Source organism: Pezoporus flaviventris, unplaced genomic scaffold (genome assembly GCF_033815535.1).
Source record: "Pezoporus flaviventris isolate CSIRO_AGI_PZ_B2104156 unplaced genomic scaffold, CSIRO_AGI_Pfla_v1 ptg000015l, whole genome shotgun sequence".
NCBI lineage: Eukaryota > Metazoa > Chordata > Aves > Psittaciformes > Psittacidae > Pezoporus > Pezoporus flaviventris.
Window position 1 is genome coordinate 32191915 of NW_026892563.1, and position 22547 is coordinate 32214461.

Here is a 22547-nt window from a genome sequence, read left to right on the forward strand (position 1 = left end):
GTATCTTTTTCTCAAGGAAGCTGTGTGAATCCTTGCTGGACTTCATTTTCTGGGCAGTTTTCAGTAGTTGCAACATTTACACTGGAACATGTAAATGATCTGGTCATTATGCAAGGAGTATTCCTCCACTGTCTCCCCTGTAAGAAGCAAGAGGAGTGTTAATTTCTGATATGAAACTTTAAGATAGCCATGAGCTTCACAGCTTTACGGCTATAGATTTATCAATGTGAAAACAAAACTAGGCAGTGGAACAAGTCACTTAGTTTGATTTAGCTGAAAGTATTGCATTTGAATTGAGTTTTAATGTTAGGTGGTAGAATCCAAGCGATTATATCTTAAAAGTGAGTTCTAGATTAAAGCTCAATACGTGATTCTCTGGCATGCCAAGGGTGCATTTCCAAGCGACGAGTTCCCTTGTGCCTCATGTTTCTGAGGTAGGATGTTAGGGCCTGAACTTTCATATAGAAGCTTTTTTCTCTGTGTATGGCTTATGGGTTTTCTGTGACGGTGTCCTTGTTTCCAAAAACCTATTGGAGCTGATTACTCTAAAAACCTATTGAAGCTGAACTTCTTCTGCTGGTAATCTTATCAGCCTTTTTCTGTCTGTAGCTACTGACAAAGTTTTTGAAGTCCCTGTTCTCAAACTGGAGATGCTTTATATTTTCAACTTACGAATAGTCTGCTATTCACTGTTTGGCTGGTTGGGGATTGTTTTGGTTTGGTTGGGTTTGTGTTTTTTGTTAATTGTGGGTTTTTTCTAGGTTTTTTTTTTTTTACTTGCTTGTTTTCTGATTTTGGTTGGTTGGTTGGGTTTGGTTTTTTTTTTCTGAAGGTTTTCTGGCTATCTTTTGCCAAAAACTCTGAAAACCAAGCAGTAAAACAAAAAGAAGCCTAAGCTGCTTCCTCCTTGAAGTCAGCCTTCAGTTGAAGAAGGCTTCTTCATGGGAAGAAGGTGGAAAGAGCTGGTAGTAATTCACATAAGGAGGGCTTGACTATCATAAACAAGTTCCTTAAAGCAGTCTTCCTGCAACTCAGGATGTCTGTTACTTTTTCATCTTTCTTCTGTTTTCCCATTTTTGCCTGAATTTATTTCAGACACCTCAGCTGTTTGCAATTTACATTCCCTGAAATGAAATAAATGTAGAATCATAGAAGAGTTTGAATTGGAAGGCGTCTTAAAGTCTCATCTAGTTGCAGTCCCCCTGGCCACAGGCAGGGACACCTTCCACTAGACGAGGTTGCTCAAAGCCCGATCCAACCTGGCCTTGAACACGAGATATATCTACTGGCTTGTCTAGGATGTGAGGTTTTAAATCTACATTAAGCATTACTTTTCAGCCATTGATTTTTGTACCACCATGTGTTTGTGATATTAAAATCAGCAGTGTTTTTTGGGGAGGAGGATGTTTACTTTGATCAGAGGGGAAGTAGGAATAATTTAATCATGGTGAAATTGGAATTGGAGTATGGTTTCCTAGTGAAAGTCTTACACATTTTATTGAAACTCTCTTAAATGTGTATGGTGATATCAGATATCACAGTGTTTGTGTATGTTCTCACTGAAGTTTATTCTGGGAAAGATGTAACAGTGTTAATACCTTTGAATTGTACTTCAATATATTTTAAGATAAGTACTTAATAATTTTTCTTATCCTGCAGATGGCTGGAATCCATTTTCTCATCCGTATAAGAAGATGGAATATGGGAAGTGGGAGTTAATCATTCCACCTGGACAGGATGGTTGTCCTCTTGTGCCCCATGGATCAAGGCTAAAGGTGTTGGTTTTAGACTTATTCTGTCAAATTCTTGTAACCCTTCTTACTCAGTTGTCCTGTTTTCTTTTAAATACTTTAATCACCTTTTAATTGTTCTAAGAAGCAGAATCAGTTTATCTGCTTGTGCAGATTGACCTCGGTGAGTGAAACCATTAACATCTAACTCTTTGTGATGCTTAAGAACAGGCAGAAGTTACTGAAATGTGGATGATCTTTAAAGGTCCCTTCTAACCTAAACCATTCTATGATTCTATAATTTGTGTAATCGTAGTAATATATTTTCAGGGCTCCCATCAACTAAACTAGCATGCTATAAAAATCCTAATTTTTATGCTGAAAATCAGCTTAGGTAAACAGGAAATTTGCTGAAACAGAGATATGCATAATGCTCTGGAAATGCTTTCTTTTGATATGTATGAAATTATGGGTGAAACTTTGTAATAATTGTTCAAGGATAAGAGAGCTGTGTTATAGACCAGGAAAGGAGACAGTTGTCTGCAACTCTTAACACAGTGATTGTGCAGTAATGTATGAGACTGCAGGATGGTTACTTAATATTTTTTGTGTTTTTGAGGTGTAAATAGGTTAGATTTTTTGATTGTTGCTAAATTTACCTTTTGTATCTACAAAGCAACTGATCTCACCTACTGTAGGATATTCTCTGTTTAGCATAGAGATAAGAGGTGTGAATGATGAGGATTAATGATAGTTATAAAGATAATAGCAAAGAGCAGATACTCTTAAACATGTTTGGAATAATTTAAGATGATTTTTTGTGCCTCTTGCTATATAAACACTGGTCATATCTCATAATTTTGAAGTACAGTTCTTATAGTACCTTTACCATTCATCATTTTCTTTGAAATATAAACTCCGTAAAGCAAAGATTCATTGTGCATAATTTGTTCAGTATGCAGAGTTTTCGGCTACTGATCACTCTCGGTACTGATGCACTGGTAAGATGATTTGCTGTGGTTCTGTCGTTGCTCTGAGTCTTCTGAAAAGCCATCAGTCTCCTGCTGGCAGAGCAGAATGTGACTTTGTTTTCCTCTCTTTGACTTATTTTAGTATTTATTATTTAGGCTCTTTCACGCTTTAATTGTGCTTTTACGTGGTCAATTTTAAACAAAGATGTATGTAGTTGTCACTGCCAAACAGACTCATGAAGCTGGACTGTTCTGTTTGCCTGTGAGAGGTTTGCTTATTTATGTAAGTTCAAAGATTTAGAAACTTGATTCCAAGTGTAATGATCATTAATGATTTCATCCGTACGGAACTGCTCCCAAGCCTTTCTTCCCAAGGGCTTCCCAAGCCCTGTAACTTTACTAATTAGCTTTCCTGACACTTTGGTTTGTTTCCATGGTGCTTACACAACTGAATCTAACACATTGCAATGTTTAGTTTCAATGTATTTAGATGGTATAACTAATATGGTGAGAACTCTCCAGTTTAAGGTAGTTCTAAAATGGTTTATCTGTCACAAAACCTGGAATGAGGTTGCAGTATTCTCATGCAACCTATGCAGCCTATTCTCATGCAGTATCCTCATGCTGGAGAGGGATGGTTCACTAGGGACTGTAGTGATGGGACAAGGGGTAATGGGTTAAAACTTAAACAGAGGAAGTTAAGATTGGATATAAGGAAGAAGTTCTTTACTGTAAGGGTGGTGAGGCACCGGAATGGGTTGCCCAGGGAAGTTGTGAATGCTCCATCCCTGGCTGTGTTCAAGGCCAGGTTGGACAGAGCCTTGGGTGACATGGTTTAGTGTGAGGTGTCCCTGCCATGGCATGGGGGGGTTGGAACTGGATGATCTTAAGGTCCTTTCCAACCCTAACTATTCTATGACTCTATTCCATGTGGTAAGCATGTGCATTACCCTCATGCTATGGCTTCTCATTTTTTCCTCTCTCATTCTACTAATGTGTTCAGAAAATTACTGCTTTTTAAGTTTTCCTCAACTGCATGGTTCTGGTGGTTCACAAATGTGTGTACTTTTTTGGCAACACAAGGATTTTGTGGCAGAGCATAGTTTTGTCAAGGTCCCTCTGGATGGCATTCCTTCCCTCCAGCGTATCAGCCGAACCACACAGCTTGGTGTCATCGGCAAACTTGCCGAGGGCGCACTCAATCCCACTGTCCATGTCAGCGACAAAGATGTTGAACAAGACCGGTCCCAACACTGATCCCTGAGGGACACCACTCGTTACTGGTCTCCAGCTGGACATTGAGCCATTGACAACAACTCTTTGTGTGCGGCCATCCAGCCAGTTCTTTATCCACCGAGTGGTCCATCCATCAAATTGATGTCTCTCCAATTTAGAGACAAGGATGTCTTGTGGGACAGTGTCAAACACTGTGCACAAGTCCAGGTAGCTGACATCAACTGCTCTGTCCCTGTCCATCAGTTCTGTAGCCCTGTCATAGAAGGCCACCAAATTGGTCAGGCAGGATTTCCCCTTAGTGAAGCCATGCTGGCTGTCACCAAGCACCTTGTTGATTTTCATGTGCCTTAGCATGCCTTCCAGGAGAATCTGCTCCAAGATTTTGCCAAGCACAGAGGTGAGACTGACTGGTCTGTAGTTCCCTGGGTCATCCGTTTTCCCCTTCTTGAAAATGGGGGTTATTTTTCCCCTTTTCCAGTAGTCTGGAAATTCACCTGACCACCATAATTTTTCAAATATGATGGACTTTGTTCATGTAGAAGCTGAGAGTATTTAGTTGTCTGTAGATGGGAATCACTATGCAGATTGTAGACCTAACATTTAAATACAGAGGGTCTTTTGTCTGTGAGCACTAGACTAGGCAACAAAGTATTTCTTTTCAGTAGTGAAGGTAGTCCCCTTTTTGCTTTAATAAGGAATGATATGAAAATAACAGGTTTTAAAGCTGCTTTTTACCAATATTATTCTTAAATATGTAAGTTAAAATAGTCAACTTCAGACATTTATGCAGTGATTTGATTAATCTCCCTGGGGGAAAAAGTCTCCTCCAGAAGGCCCTTATCTTTATCTTCCTTCTCCACTGTTTTCATCTTTAGCTCTATGCAAGTGAATGCCAAGTTCTGAAACGGTGACAGGGTCATTCCTTTTAAATAAGTAATTTCTAAGCCAGAATGGGAAATGGATGGAGTGTGTCTGGTGACACTAATTTAGATCAGGTCACAAAATACTTTTGTAGGAAAATGGATGGGGATCAGAGGTCAACCATTCGCCTGTTTTCAATAGTAGTGGACTGTCTACTACAGCTCTTCAGGCAGTCTTCTCATAAGTAAATACAAACATTGAAGAAAGTGAGTAATTAAAAAAGCTGCTATAGATCTTCTGATAACATTTCTCTGTGAAGGAATGGATGCTTATGACAGTTGAATGACTCCCCTGTGAATTATGACATCCATCTATAAAATGTTACCTGCTAGAACAGGGTATTTTATTTTTCTCCCATGGATCAGTTGGAGTTTAGAGTGAGTGAAGTGAAAAAATACAGTTGCTGCTATGACTGTGTAGTGTTTGGTTTTCTTTTTTCTGCCTAAACTTCTGGCAGATGTCCTAAACTGAGTACAGATTAAAAAACAAACACAAAAAAAAAAAACACACCCCAAACCAGACTTTGTGCTTTTAATGAATTAACTCACTTTACCCCTGTTTCATTATTCTAATGGGTGTAGTTATAATGATGGTTTCTTTAACTGTTAGCATGCTTGTCATTCTAACAGTGATGACAGTTGGGGGTGGGTGTCCTTCTTTCATGGTTGAAAATAACTGAATTCTTCCTTTATTGTCAGAGTATTCTTAATTAGCTTTCCACAATATAGAACAAGGTTTTAGGGAAAATTAGCATGGGTAGGCTTCTTCAGCAAGTCTTGTCATGTGCTGTCATGTGCATACAGGAGCAATGTTCCACTGTTCTTTTACTGTTTATTTAGAAATGAGTTTTACAGCTGCTTAAAAATGCCTGCAAATTGAGTTTTCACTGAAGTCCATAAGATGCTAATTTTGAAATGGCATCAGTGGAGTTTAAGTGTGGAGACAGTATGGTAAAAATTGAGATCTTAGTGTCTGCACTGGGGACTTGTTTAATATTCTTGATAGGAATACGAGGGAACAATACAGGAAATGCAGATTAATCATGGTTAGAAACACCTAAAAGTACATTTTGTATCCATGGGGTGCTGGGAAGAGCAAAGTTAGTTATAAAGAATATTATTAAAACTTAATCCTTAGAGTTTTTACTACTTTATCCTATGCTTCGTAGTAGATCTGCATGCTCTGGTGTTAACTCGCAAACCCTGAAAAGGAATCAAATATGGTGAGCAGGTAGGTTAATTAGTGTCAGTGAACCACTGTTAGTAAAATTCATCAGGTGTAATTACTGTCACTGATGAAGTAGATGGTGTTGCAGCTGACCCTACTGATCAGGAAGTCCAGCAGCATAGTATCAGACTGGCTTTGAGTTCAGGTCTCATGCGCTTCAAGCAGTCTGCAGTCAAAACGTGAAGGTGTTTTTTAATGAGAATGCGAAAACCTGGGGAACTTTAATAATGGGATAATAGGATAGCAGTTAGGATTCTAGGTATAGAAGTGTTTCTGTGGCATAAGATGTAAATGGAATCATAAAATGCCTAGTTGGAGGGGAGCTCAAGGATCATCTGGTCCAGCCTTTCTTGGCAAAAGCCATGGGCTAGCCAAGATAGCCCAGCACCCTGTCCACTGAATTTTAAGTGTCCAGTGTTGGGGAATCCACCACTTCCTTGGGACATAATTCCTGTGACTGTTCTCAATATGAAATATGTTATGTGCAGTTAGACAACTTTTATAAAGGGAGCCCCAGGTACCACTAGCAGAGGAATAAAACTTTATTTCAATGGGAAGCTTCCTGAGGAAGTGTTCACTGGTTTCTTATATTAACAAATATAATCACTTTTAATATTTTTTTTTTTGTCTTCACCTTAGCTGGGGGTTAGGCAGTATCCTTGCTCATAGTCTGTTAACTTCCATGTCACTTAAATTTCATGTCTTAAAACAGTGTACTGGCTGGAAAGAAAAGTAAAAATCACCAGGTGCGCTAAGTTGAACAGGTAATGAAATAAGTGTTCTGCAGCATCATGGTAGGTAACCTGCGTGCAAGAAGAGCAGATGTGTCATTCCTGGCATTTTGAATTTTAGGGAACAGGATTTAAGTCATCTGGCATATACATTTCTAGGTAACGATGGTGCTGAATACGAAGTAAAGCACTAGTTAAATCTGTGGCAATACCCTTCATGTTTCATTGCTTGATTGTAAGCCATGACCCTTCAGCACATTACCATAGACTAATCTGGGTTACAGATTAGGTTGGCTAGTAGGAAGAATTGTTATTTTATTGGGAGGTAAATGGTCTCTTGACTTTGCCTGTCTGGATTTGTTAAACAATGTGCAACTACTTGTGGATTCATAGGAGAGGTTGTAGCAGCGATGAGGCATTGTAATGCAGTGGACTTTTGCTCTTTGGAGACTTTTTCTGCAGACTGAGCTCAGCACTTCAAAATATCCTCATTCAGCTACTTTGGCAGGCTTAGTTCTCTTGTGACTGCAAGATTGCACAATTCTTTAGTAGACGGTTTTGCTATTTAAAGATACTTTCCTTTGAATTTATCCACACAGAAGACTACTGGCTTCAATTAATAGTTGGTGTCTGTTAAAGCAAAACGTGGGGAGTTTTTGGAGGAAAAGGGAGGGAGATTTTAAAGAAGGGGTCTTGAAAAGGAATTTGAAGTCTTAGAGTACATATTAAGTATATATGAGCATGGCTCTCTTTTTTTAGGGGAATTGTTTTGAAGATAGGCTCCCTTATTAGGTAAAGCCTCTGACACTCTTCGGTGTAACTTACTGGTATGTACTTTCTAATTTTCAGCTGTACGAGTCTGCAATGTTCAGAGAAGATTATAGGTCAAGGAGAAACTGGAAAATAAGCTTTGGATATTTTCCACACCTTGGATGTCAAGTCTTGTCAGATAGTATCTGTACTGGCAACACAGCCAACATCAGAGCTAAGAAGGAATTCCCTGAGTCATTATGATAAAGCATTCAAGGGATGTTACTTTAGAATGTCACAGAGCAGTTAAGTTAATGACCCTAACAAGATACGGAGAGGGTCAAGTGAGCTCATCCATGACAGATGACCTCAGGACATAAGGAGCACATACATGATGATTCTCTTCACTTTTTTTTTATTCTACACCAAATGGAGCATGATCTAATATGTTAGATACTCTTGAGCTGTTGAGCAAGGAGAGTACAGAAGAGGGGGCTGTGGGCTACCCCCATTATAAGAAGACATTATAATGGAGTATGTTACAGGAAGTGCAGGGTGTTGAGCATAACCTGCCTCATCCCCAAATGACATTTCACTGTCAGTTTGCAACAGCTGTGACTGGGAGCATCAAAAAGCAAGCATGCTATTCCATAGCTACCCAACTGCAAGGTGCATTATGCAGCTGTTGTCCTTTATACAAACACTTAATAGTTGAGGATAAGTAATACTTAATGCTTGGTTGCTGCTATTACATACTTCAGCAGCTTCTTTTCTACTTGACATGGCTTGAAACAACTCTAATAAGTTACACTTATTGTGTGTAATGTGCTTGATTATTATGGTTGCTTTTCAAACCCCAAGCCTCTCAGTTATGTAATACATATATGAATGCTTTTCTATTATGCTTACAAATTTTTATAGTCCTTGAGCTACATCACTGTTGTTATAGTAACTTGATTCTGGTTAAGTCACAATAAGGGGGAAAAGTATTCCTTGAACTCTGTATTTTAGATTCCTTTGACTTACTAATTTGACTTTTAAAACTTTGATCAAAACTTAGCTTCTAGACTGACAGAGAAGCTTGAATGCTATCCTGCAGCATTCAACCTGTGGTGGTTCCCTGTAGTAAAAATAAACTTGTTATCCCTCAATAATGCCACCTTTGTGCAGCTAACACTTATAAAGCCCATTGTTACTTCCTTTGGAAATTAATGTACTTTTAGGATAATTAATTGAAATGTTGTCTTTATACTTGTGCCTGTTGAAATCTACTAGGAATGTTTCTGTGTGGTATTGTTTTCATTTTTAACAACCCTCCTATGGTTTCCTGGATTTTAACAGTTTGATTTTACTATTGTATTTTTATCTCTATCTACATAGGTATATATTTTTTTAATACTAGGCTACTGTCTCCGTTTTCTGATTTTTCTATTTTAATATTCAGATAGATATAATGGATAATATAGTATTTTCTATATTTTTATTAGTGTTTTCTGATTTATGTTAGTTTTCAAAGAGAAGCATGGGAATGGAAAATAGAGCAGAAGGTTTCCTTTTTAATATGATATAGTAAAGTAGCTAAACACATTCTTAGGTTCTTCACTCCAGTTGAAATGCATAATTCGCAAATGGAGCTATGTCTCCCTCTTTTGGAAGATTAAGGCATGACTTCATGCCTTTTGCTGCTTTTATATCTTGATTTTTATCTTTTATTATAGTTTATTTTCTTTCCCTAGGGGAGAAAGGGAGGGGAAAGAAGGTGGAATTGTGAACAAATATTACGTGTCCCTAATAAGTTTAGAATCTAAAAGCTGATATTGTGATACATTTACAGCTAAATAATCTGCACAGCAAATAAACCCCTCTCCCAATGGTTTCTGAAGCACACAGATTCCTCCCTTTGTTAAACATATAAACCACCTGAGAAGTATTAGTGTGTCCAGTACCTCAATACTTTTTCAATATTTGATTTGAATGCTTGTCCCTTTAATAGAAATAGATTTCTTTGCCAGAAATTTGCTTGTAAGAAAAAAACAACCAAACAAACTCTACAACTTTGTCTCGGCTGACTTAATTTTGAGAGTAATCTGAATCTCTGGAAGAAATAGAAGATGGAGAAAGGGAGAGTTGGCATAATGTGACTCCAGTGTTCTGTTGCTTTTTCTTTCCAGTTAACCGGTTTGCAGTTTAGGAAGGAGAACAGTTTGGCAGAAGCAGCATACTGTCCATTCTTTCAGAAACTTCTTTTCAAGGTTTATACTCAATTAGCTTGTTAGGAAATAAAACCAGTGACTGTAAGCACCTTAATAGATACGCTTGATTTCTTCTGGGTGTTTTGGAGCGGTAGTAATAGAGCATGGTAAAGTCTTTCAGTGGAAGGTAAGTACTGGAAAAATCACCTGTTTTCCATGCTTCACCCTGCACTGATTTAGGTGGAGGGTTCTTCCTCCTGGCTATGGGAAGCTGAAGTTTGGAGCAATTTATGATCCCTTTTCCTCCTTGCTGCTTCTTCTGAGCTTTGTTAGGCGGGGCAGTGCAGTAGCAAGCAGAGTAAGGCACTAGTGAAGAAGCAGTGTTTGCTTCTTCATTCTTTACCTCCTATTTCTGAGGCTATTAGAGAGGGAAGTGTTTTGTCTGGTCTCTAAAAATCTGTCAGGTTGAATGAGACTATTCCAGAATAAAGCTCTTGTTTTGGGATAGAATAGCATTGGTTTTGTCAGGCTTTTTTATTTTCACCTAAATCTTTAAAGCAAACTGTACCATGCAAAGAAGCCTGAATTCTGATCCTGGGTTCTGCAGCAGGTTGCATTACCTTACTGCAAAGTGTTCTGTTGCAGCAGAACAACATTACCTTTAGACTAGGGCTTCTCTTACAAGCCAGTATGACCTGTAGGAAGAGAATGGTAATAGTTGCAGTGTGGTTTCCTCTGTGTGAGTGGGGGAGACAGGGGTGGTGGGATTATATTTACTTTCATAAATGGGCTCATCTGTCAGTCATCTGCCAGTCATCTCTGGCAAAAGATCATCAGAACTGTGTTTTCTATCCTGGGTGCTAAACTGAGGTATGCTTTGTGGGAGAAAAGTACACAGCTGAGGTGTACAGGAAGAAAGATATTTTCAGCTGATAGTAAAACTTCCCAGTTTCTGTAGCAACTTGAGGTTGAGAAAATGGTGAACAGTTTAAGAAGAAACAGACGTGATCTTGCAGCAGGATTGTTTTGGTGACTTGAATGCAGGAACTGTCTTTGAAGCTGAACTGCATTTAGGAAATCGAATCTAAGACCAGGTTTTCTTACAGCAGCAATGTATCCTGAGTGAGCTTTGGACAGATTAATTGGTTCAGCTCCTTTTGTATTCTTGTACATCTGTAGTGCTTTCTCTGGGTTACCTTATATTTGCAAAAGTAAAAAGGTAAACTTTTCTTTGTCTACAGTGTACATTACACCAAAAACCATCTTAGTGTACCAGCAGTTGTTTTCCTTCCCTGTGCACTCTTACCGCTGAGGGGGGGGGAAACACTTTGATGTTTAATATCTAATAAATTTCATGCACCTGGTTTCAGTATTGCAACATCTCACATAAACTTCCTGGACTTGCTAAGGCCTAATCCTGCCATGCTGTTAGGTTTTGGGTTGACCTCTACTTTCAAATCAGGTGCATGTTACTGAGATGAGGAGGTGTTTCCACCCATGTTCTTGTGGCTTTTACACTTGGATAATTGTGTTTCAGAAATGAATAACTATGAAGCTAATGAAATACTATAAATTGTAAAATATTGAAATAATAACTTATTGCCCTTATAGAAATAACAAGTCACTGACATTTCCACGTTTTTATTAAAGCTAGTCCACTCTCTCATTATGTTAGCTATTGTTGGTTTGATGGCCAATTTAATTTCATCGTTGTATTAAAAGCCACATATACCAACAATCATTCCAAGTGCTTTCAAGCTATTAAAGTAATGAAATAATAATACAGTGTTTCAGACCAGTTCATTGGTTTGCTCATATTCGTCAGCTATCTAGTTATCTCCTCGTCATTTTCCTTTTCCCAACCCAAATGTAAATGACAAACCACTATGTGACAGATGTCCTAAACTGCAAAAATACCAGTCTTAATTTTTTATTCTTAAAAAAAAAGTCCTGCAGATGCTAGTTTTAAATGAAAATAAAAAAAAAAGGAACTATCAAGACAGCATGGCTTCTTTTTGTAATTCTTATTTCTGACCCTGCATCATCATCATCAGTGGAAATAGACCAGACAACTTACAGGAAGACATCATAATTGAATTCAGTGCTCGTGCATGGAATTACAGTCTGCTTTAGATGCAGGAATTGAAAGCTAAAAGAGTGGATGCTGAGCAGAGAAACTGTCTGATCTTCTATGTAACCGTCATTTGAATTTTTCTTCCACACTGTTCTGAAGATCCGTGTATGTCTGCAGTAGAAAATGAGGTAACCAAATGGAGGTGATGGGAAGACGAGATGAAAGTAGGCAGACACAAAAAGAAAGGGGATGTTAATAAACATATGAATTTCAACTGTGATATTTTGTGGCCTGTTATTGCTCAGTTTCATCTGTCATAACAATAGCACAACCATCTTAAGCCCTGTTTTACACATGGGTTTGCACTTTGTTTAAATTTATATTTGTGGCCAAACTTTTACAGTTGTGTAGACTTGCAAAACTTTCAGACTTTTGATTGGTATAGATAACTTATAGTGTGGCTTCTGTCTATAAAAGGCCAAGAAAATTCATTGAGTCACAGTAGGTTGGAAGTTGCCTGAATATAAGTCCCAAGTTTTCCTTTAAATGCCCTGAGGCATCTAGAAGAAGTTGGCAGGTGTGCTGTAGGTGACATGGAAGACCCATGCTGTTTTGGAAGGTCAGAAGAGTAGGATACCCAAGAGCCTCAAAAATTGAGGCCTCTGAATCTCACTTGTCCTGTATTGGAAGAAGCATTAAATTAAATTAAACCTATTTCAGCTTCTGAATTGTTCCAGTGTGTTATTGCCTTTTCTGTATGACACTCCACTGCCCTCAGAATGATGGTTGCTCCTTAAATCTTATAAATGGCTTTTGAGAGTTTTAAGCATCATCAAAACAGACCCATAAACACTGTACTTGTTTTTATCCTACAGCTTACTCCCCATTTCATAATTTCCCTTTATTCTAGTGAGAGAGACGTGGAATATATTGTCACTTGATACCAGTGTTTTGCAAGTTTTATGTCCTGCTTTGTCTTCCAGCAGTCCAGCACTTTGAAAATTGGAATGCACTTTTGCACACCAGCTTTTACATGCCTTCAAAGCCAGCCATTGTTGGCTGTATGTTTGCTCTTATCACAGCCACACATTTCGGTTTTCTAGTGATTTCTATTCAGATCTCAAAATTCCTAATTCGAAACTAATCGCTTCAGCAGCATTGATGCCTTAAACCTTGGGTTACCCAGACATGTTTTCACAGTGTTGGGTGTACTCATCTTTGAAATCCACTCACTAATTACAGCTGTTTTGGATGCTAAACTTCAAGTGTGCTTCAGGTAGGAATGTTGAAAATACACCCAACATCCCTATAATGTAAAATGTAGACAAAAGACGTTTCTTACCTTACATGTAAAAGATAAGCAGCTTGGGTTAAGCTCTTCACTTTGTATTGTTTTACAATAGTGCTTACATGAATTGTGTATCTGTGCCATGTCCATTTTTAGAGTAAGTTTTGATGCCAGATTTTGAAGGATGTTTTCATTCTGTCTTTGGCACTTGCTTATTTGCATGTGAGCATTTACTTAGCATAGTGATTCTTCACTTGGAAGAGAGAATCATGTGACATTCAAAGGTCATCAGTCGTTTTGAGGTTTTATGTATTATTGTGTGAATGTATTTTTCACTAGAGGAGGGGAAAACCCCAAAATTTTCCAGGTGAGCTGTATCTAGTGTTGATGTAAGCAAATCCTGCATGACTAACTTCGAGTTCTCCAATATCATGTGTTAGAAGTTTCCAAATGCCCAGTGGGTAAGTGGTGTGTTTTAACCCCAGCTGACAGCTAAGTACTGCGCAACTGCTCACTGCAAGCTCTCCTCATCTGTCTTTGGTTTTCTGTCCTCCTAAATTTGGGCAGTGTAAATATAACTCTTAATACATAGCTTTATTAACTTAGCTTTGGCTAGTTCTTAACAGTTTAAACACACAAACTGGGGAGGAAGATGTATTATTTTGCCTAGGAAACTTGGATTTTCTTTCTCTCCTTGTACTTGCCCTCTTGCTGGTCACTATAGAAAACAGAACATTACTTCTTCTCCCCGACAATTTTATGTAACTCATGTTTGTAAGCATGACTTGAGTCACAAAGCTGAAGAAAGCCAAGGGTAAGCCGTAAGGCAGGTACATAACTGTAATATCAAAACATATCAATGACAAAGGAGTGTTATGTATATTAAATGCCTACTGCAGAATTTCTACATACCATGCCTGATTGTTTACTAAGTTTAACTATGATTTTTCTAGTAACCTTATCTGTATTCTCGTTGTGCTCTTGAAAGCCAAGAGTATGCATTCTCTATGTTCTTAGAAGCCAGCAAAAATGCAAAAAAAACCTATCCCTGATGATAGAATCAGAAGTAGTGACTATTTTCACATAGGATTTTCTTTAAAGCGCGATGAAGTGTAGAACAAACAGGTTAGCTGTTGTTAGACGCTAAATTTCTGCACTTAACAAATGCATTTCTGCTCTTATAGTACATGTTTTTAAAGCTTTATTTAATAGGGGCTGTAATGTTTATATAAAATGGTATCATGTGCCTTGTATATGTTAAGGAAAGAATGGGGACATAACTTTAAAAAACTAAGTAGGTAAATCCCAAGGCCCGTTTAAAGAAGCCTGTTTAATGGACATCATGATTTTATATATGTTCTTTAGAGAAGATTAAGTAGAATAATGTAAACTCTTCTATAAAATGTGAATGAACTAAGTGCTCTTAGTCTGTGCATCGTAAGTTTTAAGAATTTGAAATAAGTGGAGAAAAAAAAGGCAAATTTGGAGCAAAAGTACAGTATCTGCTAGATAGACTTAGGTGCTTTGTCAAAAAGGCTATGTAATGACTATACTGAGTACTCTTTATGCATATATAACCTGTAACAGCAGGTGCACAGTACACATTGCAGCTACTTTTTATATCTGAACACTTCAGAGAAAGGACCACAAGTAATAGTTTGGGGTTAATGGGGCAAGAGTTGTTTACCTTTCTTTCAGTTTTAGGTTTGTGCTTTATATTACTGCTTTTATTACAGCTTTTATTTATTTGCAATTACTTCAAGAAATGTCAAAGCAAAAACAAGAATGAAAGCTCTTGAACCACTTCCATTATTTATTTTTGTCAGCTGTGGGCTGAATTGCTATTTTTTGGGGTGCCATTCAACTTTTAGCAGGTTTTCTTCTTTTTTTGCTCATGCCTCAGCTAAGCATGATGGTGTGGGAGTTCTCTCTCAAGGAACATTAGAAAATACTATCTGAAGTCTTTCTGCTAGTAACTTACCTTTTTACAATATCAGGAGAGAGGAATAAGTTGGCTGATTATAGATCTCGATAGTAAGGAAAGATTCAGTAAATGGGATTCACATACAATTAAGAAAAGGTTTTAGAAAGCATAATAAATGAGAATTTGAAATTGTGAGGGATCGCTTGATAGAGGTCTTAAGGAAACTCTGTTAATTATGCTCATGTAAACCGGAGAAGAACAGGATTCAACTTCACCAGAATTAGTGTAATAATGATACAAATTTAGATTAAGTACCTTATATTTCTTAAAATGTGTATCCCCTCATAAGCCTCTGCAGTATAAATTGCACTAGAATGTTAGTAAAAGAGGAATGGTGACTTGGGTATCTAGGTATGATTATGATATGCAATAATTACCTTATTTGTGCAATGGGTAAATTGGGACAAATTAATAGAACAAGTAATAGCACTATCAGGAGTGTGATATCAGAAAGAAGAGATAATATTTATTATTTTAAGAGTAACTTGCAAATTGTAAATGCTGTCAGCCAGGAGTATCTTCATGATGTTTATGTAATTTGCAGAAATACCCTTTTGGCCAGCTTTGTTAGCATAGTGAACAGAATAAATTTTTCATGCAGTTGTACAGTGTTCTAAACAACTTTTTCTCCACTTTTACTAATTAGGTGGTCTGTATTTGTTTTATATATTCTTAGTCCTCTTCTATTATAACCAGTTCTGAGTTGTTAGAGTTATAGTAATATGTACTGAGGGACAGAACAGTCATACTTCCTTGCGTTACCAACTTCTATTAAACCACTGCATATACATATTTTTATCTTACATTGTGTGGTTGGGTTAAGGATACAGATAATGAATCAAAATAAAGGAAACCACTTGCCACAGGTGAAAAGGCAATTTATTGATAATGGTCTCTTTCTAGAGTAAGTGTTAGGAACTGAGAGCAAAGAAAAGTCACCTTGTTAATAAAAAAGGGGGGGGGGGGGGGAGCTTAAATCTGCTCATTTTCATGTGAAGCTATTCATACATATATATATATTTCTCTTCCCCAAACCCCCAACAACCAAACCTGAAAAACAGCCATCAGCTTCTTAACAAAAGGGGAATGAAGAATTTCAGGACTTTACTTGCTTGTACATTTCTTGGGTTTAAATTTGCTAACTTTCTGTGGTTTATGTTAATGACAGCCAAAACACTGGGCAGAACCAGTGTGATGCTGTTCCTTTCACACCGAGGAAGTGGGGAGGTGTAGTGTAGGGAGTTAAGTGAGATGGAGCAGGTTTCTTTCTGCATGTCAACAAGAAAGGACTAACAATGACTGGCTTCATACAATTACTGCATCGCTTATAATAGGAGGAATACTGATAATGATTAAATCACCTTCAAATGTTGGGCAACCTGCATTAGCATGGCATCAGACAGAGGCCAGGTAGATTTTCCCATGGCGTACGCATGTGACAGAACATGTTCACATGGGAATTTCTTACTGGAGTTTTAAGACAAAGGCAAGGCCATATGGGTGATGTAGTTGCTGGTACCAAGGGGGAGCTGCTGCCAGGTCCCTCTGTTATGGCTGAGGTTGTCCTGCACCCAAGGGATATGTGCAGCACAGCATGGACCTGTTGTCACCAGCTTCTAAATGTGCAGCGCTCTCACAGTCAGCAGCACAACCTTTTCCAGCCCTTGATTCTCAGCCCTTTCCCAGAGATATTTTACAAGTTACAGAATTCATTAATTACTCAGTAGAGCACCAGCTCCTCAAATACAATGTCTTCTGCAGGGTCCCCATACAACATTAACCTAGAAATTGTTTCAGTTTTGCTCTTGTACAAAGTTATAATATTCCAAAAGTGCTCCTAGGTTTTTGTTTGCTCACTCTTTCTGGTGAAGTTTTATGAGGTTTTTGAAGGAATTGAAAGGAATGGTCCTTGTTAATCTCTCATTATAAAATAGAGAAAACCAAATATGGAAAGTAGAACAGCTAACACTATTTTGTCATTAGAACAATGAAGGCACCCAGAGGATCAGAAAGGCAGCAAAACGAAACCCAGCAATTTAAATTTTACTCTCTTCCTTCTTCTTGACCTGAAAAATGTCCTGTGCTTTTTGTGTTGATCTGCAGTTCTGGTTGATGTGATATTGGTTAGGACTCATAGAAAAGAAGAGGGAATTAATATACTAAAATTGGTTTACCTGGATTGTTTGCCAAGTAAACAAATCACAGTTCTTATCTTGATGGCATTACGCTGTCTGTATGGTGCCATATATCTATTTAGATTTATAAGAACTTGGCAGGGAAATAGCAATGACTGCCTAAATTAGGGAACCTAAAAGAAATCCGTTTGAGAAGGCTCTTTCTCACATTACTTATGTGAAGCTTATATATATCATCACTTTTCACCTCATGCTCATGAACATCACTCTTGTGTCTGATATGCCTGATTTGCCATCCCTTTGCAAATCATCTGTGAACAGCGTCATTCTTTATTGACTTGAATTGTATTGTATATTTGTGTGTTCTTTAAATTAAATTTCTCTGTACTTTTTCATTCTCTGCTATAGTTTACAAAGGAAGTTTTATATGAATTATGTGTGACTGCATGCATATGTTTGGGTTGTTCTATAGGTGGTGATTCGCGCTCAAAATGGCGATCTCCTTTATCGTATTTCACCTTGGGCAAGATACGTAGTCCGTGATGAAGACAAAGTGAATTACGATTGGGTGCACTGGAATCCACCACAGTCATATATAGTAAGGCTCAATTATTATTTTCAAAAGGTGTATAAAACAGTGTATCCTGTCACCTTTGTATCCTTGCCTGGAATAAAAAAGAGTTGTTCCATAAAAAGAAGGTAGCAAACTAATTAAAATAGCTACCTGAGAAGTGAATGGTTGTTGTTCATGCCTTTGACAGAATGAAGTTACTTTAATGAAGGATATTTTGAAGCTACTCTTTCAGTCTTCCGTAGAGTATATAATAAAAATTGTTACCCATTGAAGTGTTTTTTTAAACTTGGCTTTCCATATACTAGGCAAGCTCAATAAGTATTCCAAGACTAGGTGGCCCTTCCTGGTCCTGAGGAGAGCAGGGAATTACTAGAATTGGGTTTGAATTAGTTGCAAATACAAAGTTCAGTACTGCAATAGTAAGTCAATGTTGTATGAAGTCAGGAAAAACTTTCAAAAGTAAGGTGCTCATATTCCAGTCAAATCCTAGTTTCTTCTTATTGGGAAAATCCATTTATTGATTTTTAAAAACTGTCTTAATTCTCATGGACTGCTATAAAGCTGAAACTCTTCACATGATAGATGAAAAATATCCTAGGAGAACATTCAGAAACTGTAGACTGCCTACTTTTTTGGTGTTTTTTCTAAAAAGTGGTATGCAGTGCTCTGTATTAGAGGTGCTGTAGCATCCATTTTGAGTTAAATTTTAGAACCTATCTCAAATTATGAAGCATCTGCTTGACAAAGAAAGGGTAATACACATGGAAAATCTCTTAAAATCATGATTGCAGTAACTTTCTTATTTAAGTGTATAGTTCATATGACTTAATGACCTACCCTGTATCTATGATGCTCTGTGACACCTGGATCCTCTATAAGAGAAGAAATGGCAAGGTAATGGGAGATGCAGTGATCTGTAATGGCCTAGAGTGAAAAGGAGGCAAAGACATTAGGGTGCAGACAATGCCTTACTGAGATAAGTCAGAAAAAACATTGAAGTCTTTTTAATAATAGGAGAGGTGCGCAGTTGATGTAAACTACAGGGAACAAAACCAGAACTTCTTGCTCTTCACATTGTCCTTTTAGTTTCTGTTCCATGTATATGTGTGTTTTTACCGATTTTGCTCTAACTTTTCAAAATCAAGTGTAAGCTCTTGTTCAAGTGTAAGGAGGAGGTTTTGTGATGAACTTCAGTGGCCTTTGTATTCTTTAAATATTTTTCACCCATTTAGAAATAGTGTGTAGTCACCTACAGACTTTGGGTATGGTCTTGTTTTGTTTTATTTTTTATCCCAAGTAATTGGAACAGAGATGCTTTAGTGCTGTGGAACTGTTTTCTTTAGGGCTAAAATATTTATAAGTTTTATTTGAAAAAGGCAGAGCAACTCTGAGTACCTGCAGAAAGCAAGTATGCTTGAAAAATAACCTATCTGCCTGTTGTTGACTTGTATTTTCAAACAAGCTTCACAGTTATTCAGAAGCACTTTAGCACAATGAGTGCTCTAACTTTGTATACCTCAGTGTAATTTAAGAAGGGTAGAAGAAAAGTATTGAGTCATGAATGTCCAGTTTCTTGTTCGTGAAGAATTTTAATTTGAACTAGACACTTACTTTAACAGTTGAGAATGTGTAATTATTCGTAATGTTTGTGCTCTTAGAAGAAAAAGAAAACAAACCTAAAATTGTTTTTCATCTCATGCAAATTATGATTGTGACAATACTTCCAAGCTGTTCCTAACAACAACTGTTTTCTTTTGCCTTATAGCATAAGCATCCTTCCCCCAAGAGATTAAAAAGCCTAAGAATCTATGAATCTCATGTGGGGATTGCTTCCCCAGAAGGGAAAGTAGCTTCTTATAAAAATTTCACATACAATGTACTACCTAGGATAAAGGATCTTGGTAAGTAATAGCAGACAACGTCCTTTTTATTTTTATTAGAAAATGTATTTGTCAAATGTCTATAGGTTTTTTGCGTTTTCAGATTACATGTACTATTGTTGTGGATTAAACCCAGTCAGGCAACTCGTTCACTCACTCCTCCCCTTCTTTCCCTCCCCCTACTCCCAGAGGGACAGAGAGGAGAATCAAAAAGAATGCAACTCTCACGGGTTGAGATAAGAACAGTTTAGTAACCAAGGTATAACACAAATCACTACTGCTACCACCAATAATAACAACGATAAAGGAAATAACAAGGGAAGAGAATACAACACCTCACCACCAGCCGACCAATAACTTGCCCCCCCCAGCCCGACCAAGCACCGACCCATACCTCCTCCAACCCCGCAGTCTCCCAGCCCTTCTGGGTAACTCCCAGTTCCATCCTGGGCATGACGTGCTGTGGTATGGAATACCTCTTTGGTCAGTTTAGGTCAGGTGTCCTGTCTCTGCTTCCTCCTGGCTTCCCCTCCTCCCTGGCAAAGCATGAGGCTCGCAAAGTCCTTGGCCAAACCAAAACATCATTGTTATCAGCTCTGTTCCCGAGCCAAAAATCTGCACTGCACCAGCTACCGAGGAGGAGAAAAATGACTGCTACTGCTGAACCCAGGACAACTATACAAACAGATGTTTAAGGCAGCAAAAATTAAAAGCAAGTGAAATGTACAGAGAATAAACAAAGACAGAAATAGGGTATGTGAATCTAAACCCATTACACAGTTTAAGTAAAATATGATTGCGAAAGGCTTGATAAATATTGCAGGGCAGTTTGCTTTTGGCATGGTTTGCTTTCAGCTTGAAAAAAGACCCATTTTTTTGGAGACAGTCTTCAGAAAATCCTGTGTTCTTAATTGGTTCTACTAATGTAAATCTTGATTCTAAGGAAAGACAAAGAACTATTCAGATAGAAAGGACTATCCTTTCTGTTGGCTAGAATGAGTATGCTGGATTTTTTTATCCCTGAACAGCTGCTATGAAACATCAGAACACAGAAACTTTAAATGTGACAAATCCTCTTTTCTAAAAGAACTTCCAGTATATTGGAGGGGGTGTGTGAACCAGCTGGGATGATTATGTCAGGAAGCATAGGAAAGCTGTTTACCTCGATTTCTAATTGGTGATTATTTTTTTCCTGTGGTGTTTTTGCACTGTTTCTGTAATGGACAATATTAGAACTTGCTGTGACGAAATATGCTTTGATACACTCGACTATAAAATAATTGTGACGTCCATAGCTGAGACCTCTGTGGGATGGTAGTTGTGCTTATGTGTAGAATTACTTATTTCTTTACTACAGTTCCTGAAGAAATCATACCTTTTTCTTGCAGGTTTACATGTTGAGTCAGTGTCTCACAAAATGTGTCTTTCAATAAAGTTGAGCTTGCAGGTGAGATGTAGTTTGCATGTCTGGAAGCCCTCAACAAAAAGTAGATCTGGATTCCATGTTACATACCTGTGACCTCTCCCTTACTGCTGAAGAATTTCAGTGGTTCCAGGAGGTTAATAGGTTTAACAGAATTATGAAAGCTTTCTGCTTTATGGGCAGATTTTTCTCTGGGAAGGAGAAATGACATGAAAGGCTGACACACCACTAAAATAAAAGCAGTATCAAATTTAGGTAGGGTGTACAGAGATGATAGATAACGTTAATTCTTATTTACATGATGTAAACACAAAGTTTTGGGTGTTTGTGTTTTTAAGATTCTTTTTTGGAATGTTTTACTGGTTAATTCAAGCTAAAAGAGATCAGTATTTAAAACTGATAAGATATTAGTTGGTAGAAATATGTGCATGACAAATAGCAAAATAAATAGCAAGCAAATCAAATGAGATTAATTTGATGCTATGTTGCTGTTTATAGTTATAAAAATGCTGTAAATAACGGTAAGTGCAATGAGCCTGAATTATAAAATAGCAATGAATTTGACACATTGCTGAACTCATGCCAACTGTCTGCTAAGAACTCTTCTGTAGCTGTGAAATTGAAAACCAAAACCAGTAACAATAAAAAAAAACACCCTGGTATCTTGTCTGAACTAAAGAATGAAGATTTTGGTTAAACTAAAAAAAGAGGAGTGGTGGTGGTGGGAGTTTCAACAGAGACTGTAGATTAAACCTGAAGGTTATCTTTTGCTGATAGTCCTTGCTTGCTAGCTGTCAGGGGCTCTTACTCACTGATATTAAAGATAGCTTTAGTTAAGATGCGTGGGGATTTCTGTGCCTTCACCATTAGCATGTTGGTTTCTCTTTAGATTTCCCTCTCTTAATACTGCACTGAACTCCTAGGTAATACATGAGGCAGCGTGTCCCTGACCCTCTTGCAGTAACTAGGTTCTTTGGTAAAATCGGAACAAAAAGACATGACTTTTGTGTTTTGTCTTTTCTGAAAGCCTCTTGTAGAGGGGGAATATAGTCATTAAATTTTGAAAGAAAAGTGTTTCTGAAGTGGTAAAAAAAGATTGCATAAGGTATATCTAGCACATGTAGCCAGTGACTACCCCCATACCCTCTCACTGCAAGTAAAATGGAGGTTCAGCACATGCAGGTGGGCATAGTTAAAATTCTGAGGTTATATTAAGATTATATTTGAGTATTACTTACTGCTTTCTAAATCTGAGAGATTGAGTACACTTAGCTATATGTAGGCCATTTGACAAATCAACTGTTCCATTTGTATTGGAAGATCATGTAGGTATAAACTACTAATTTCTTCTTGAAAGAGACCAAGTTTTAATCATTACAGTTGGAAGCAGCTAAAATGAGAGAAGACTGGAATGGATATGTTACAGGTGTT

At 37.6% G+C, this 22547-nt stretch overlaps 1 protein-coding gene across 1 annotated transcript in view; it reads left to right on the forward strand.

Moving 5' to 3' along the window:
* Nucleotides 1-22547, forward strand: part of GBE1 (1,4-alpha-glucan branching enzyme 1) — a 149437-nt gene that overhangs the window by 36946 nt on the left and 89944 nt on the right. The window contains exons 3-5 of the mRNA XM_061453971.1: nucleotides 1660-1775; nucleotides 17712-17837; nucleotides 19579-19714. Coding sequence (XP_061309955.1) covers nucleotides 1660-1775; nucleotides 17712-17837; nucleotides 19579-19714 — 378 coding nt within the window. The remainder of the gene's footprint in view (nucleotides 1-1659; nucleotides 1776-17711; nucleotides 17838-19578; nucleotides 19715-22547) is intronic.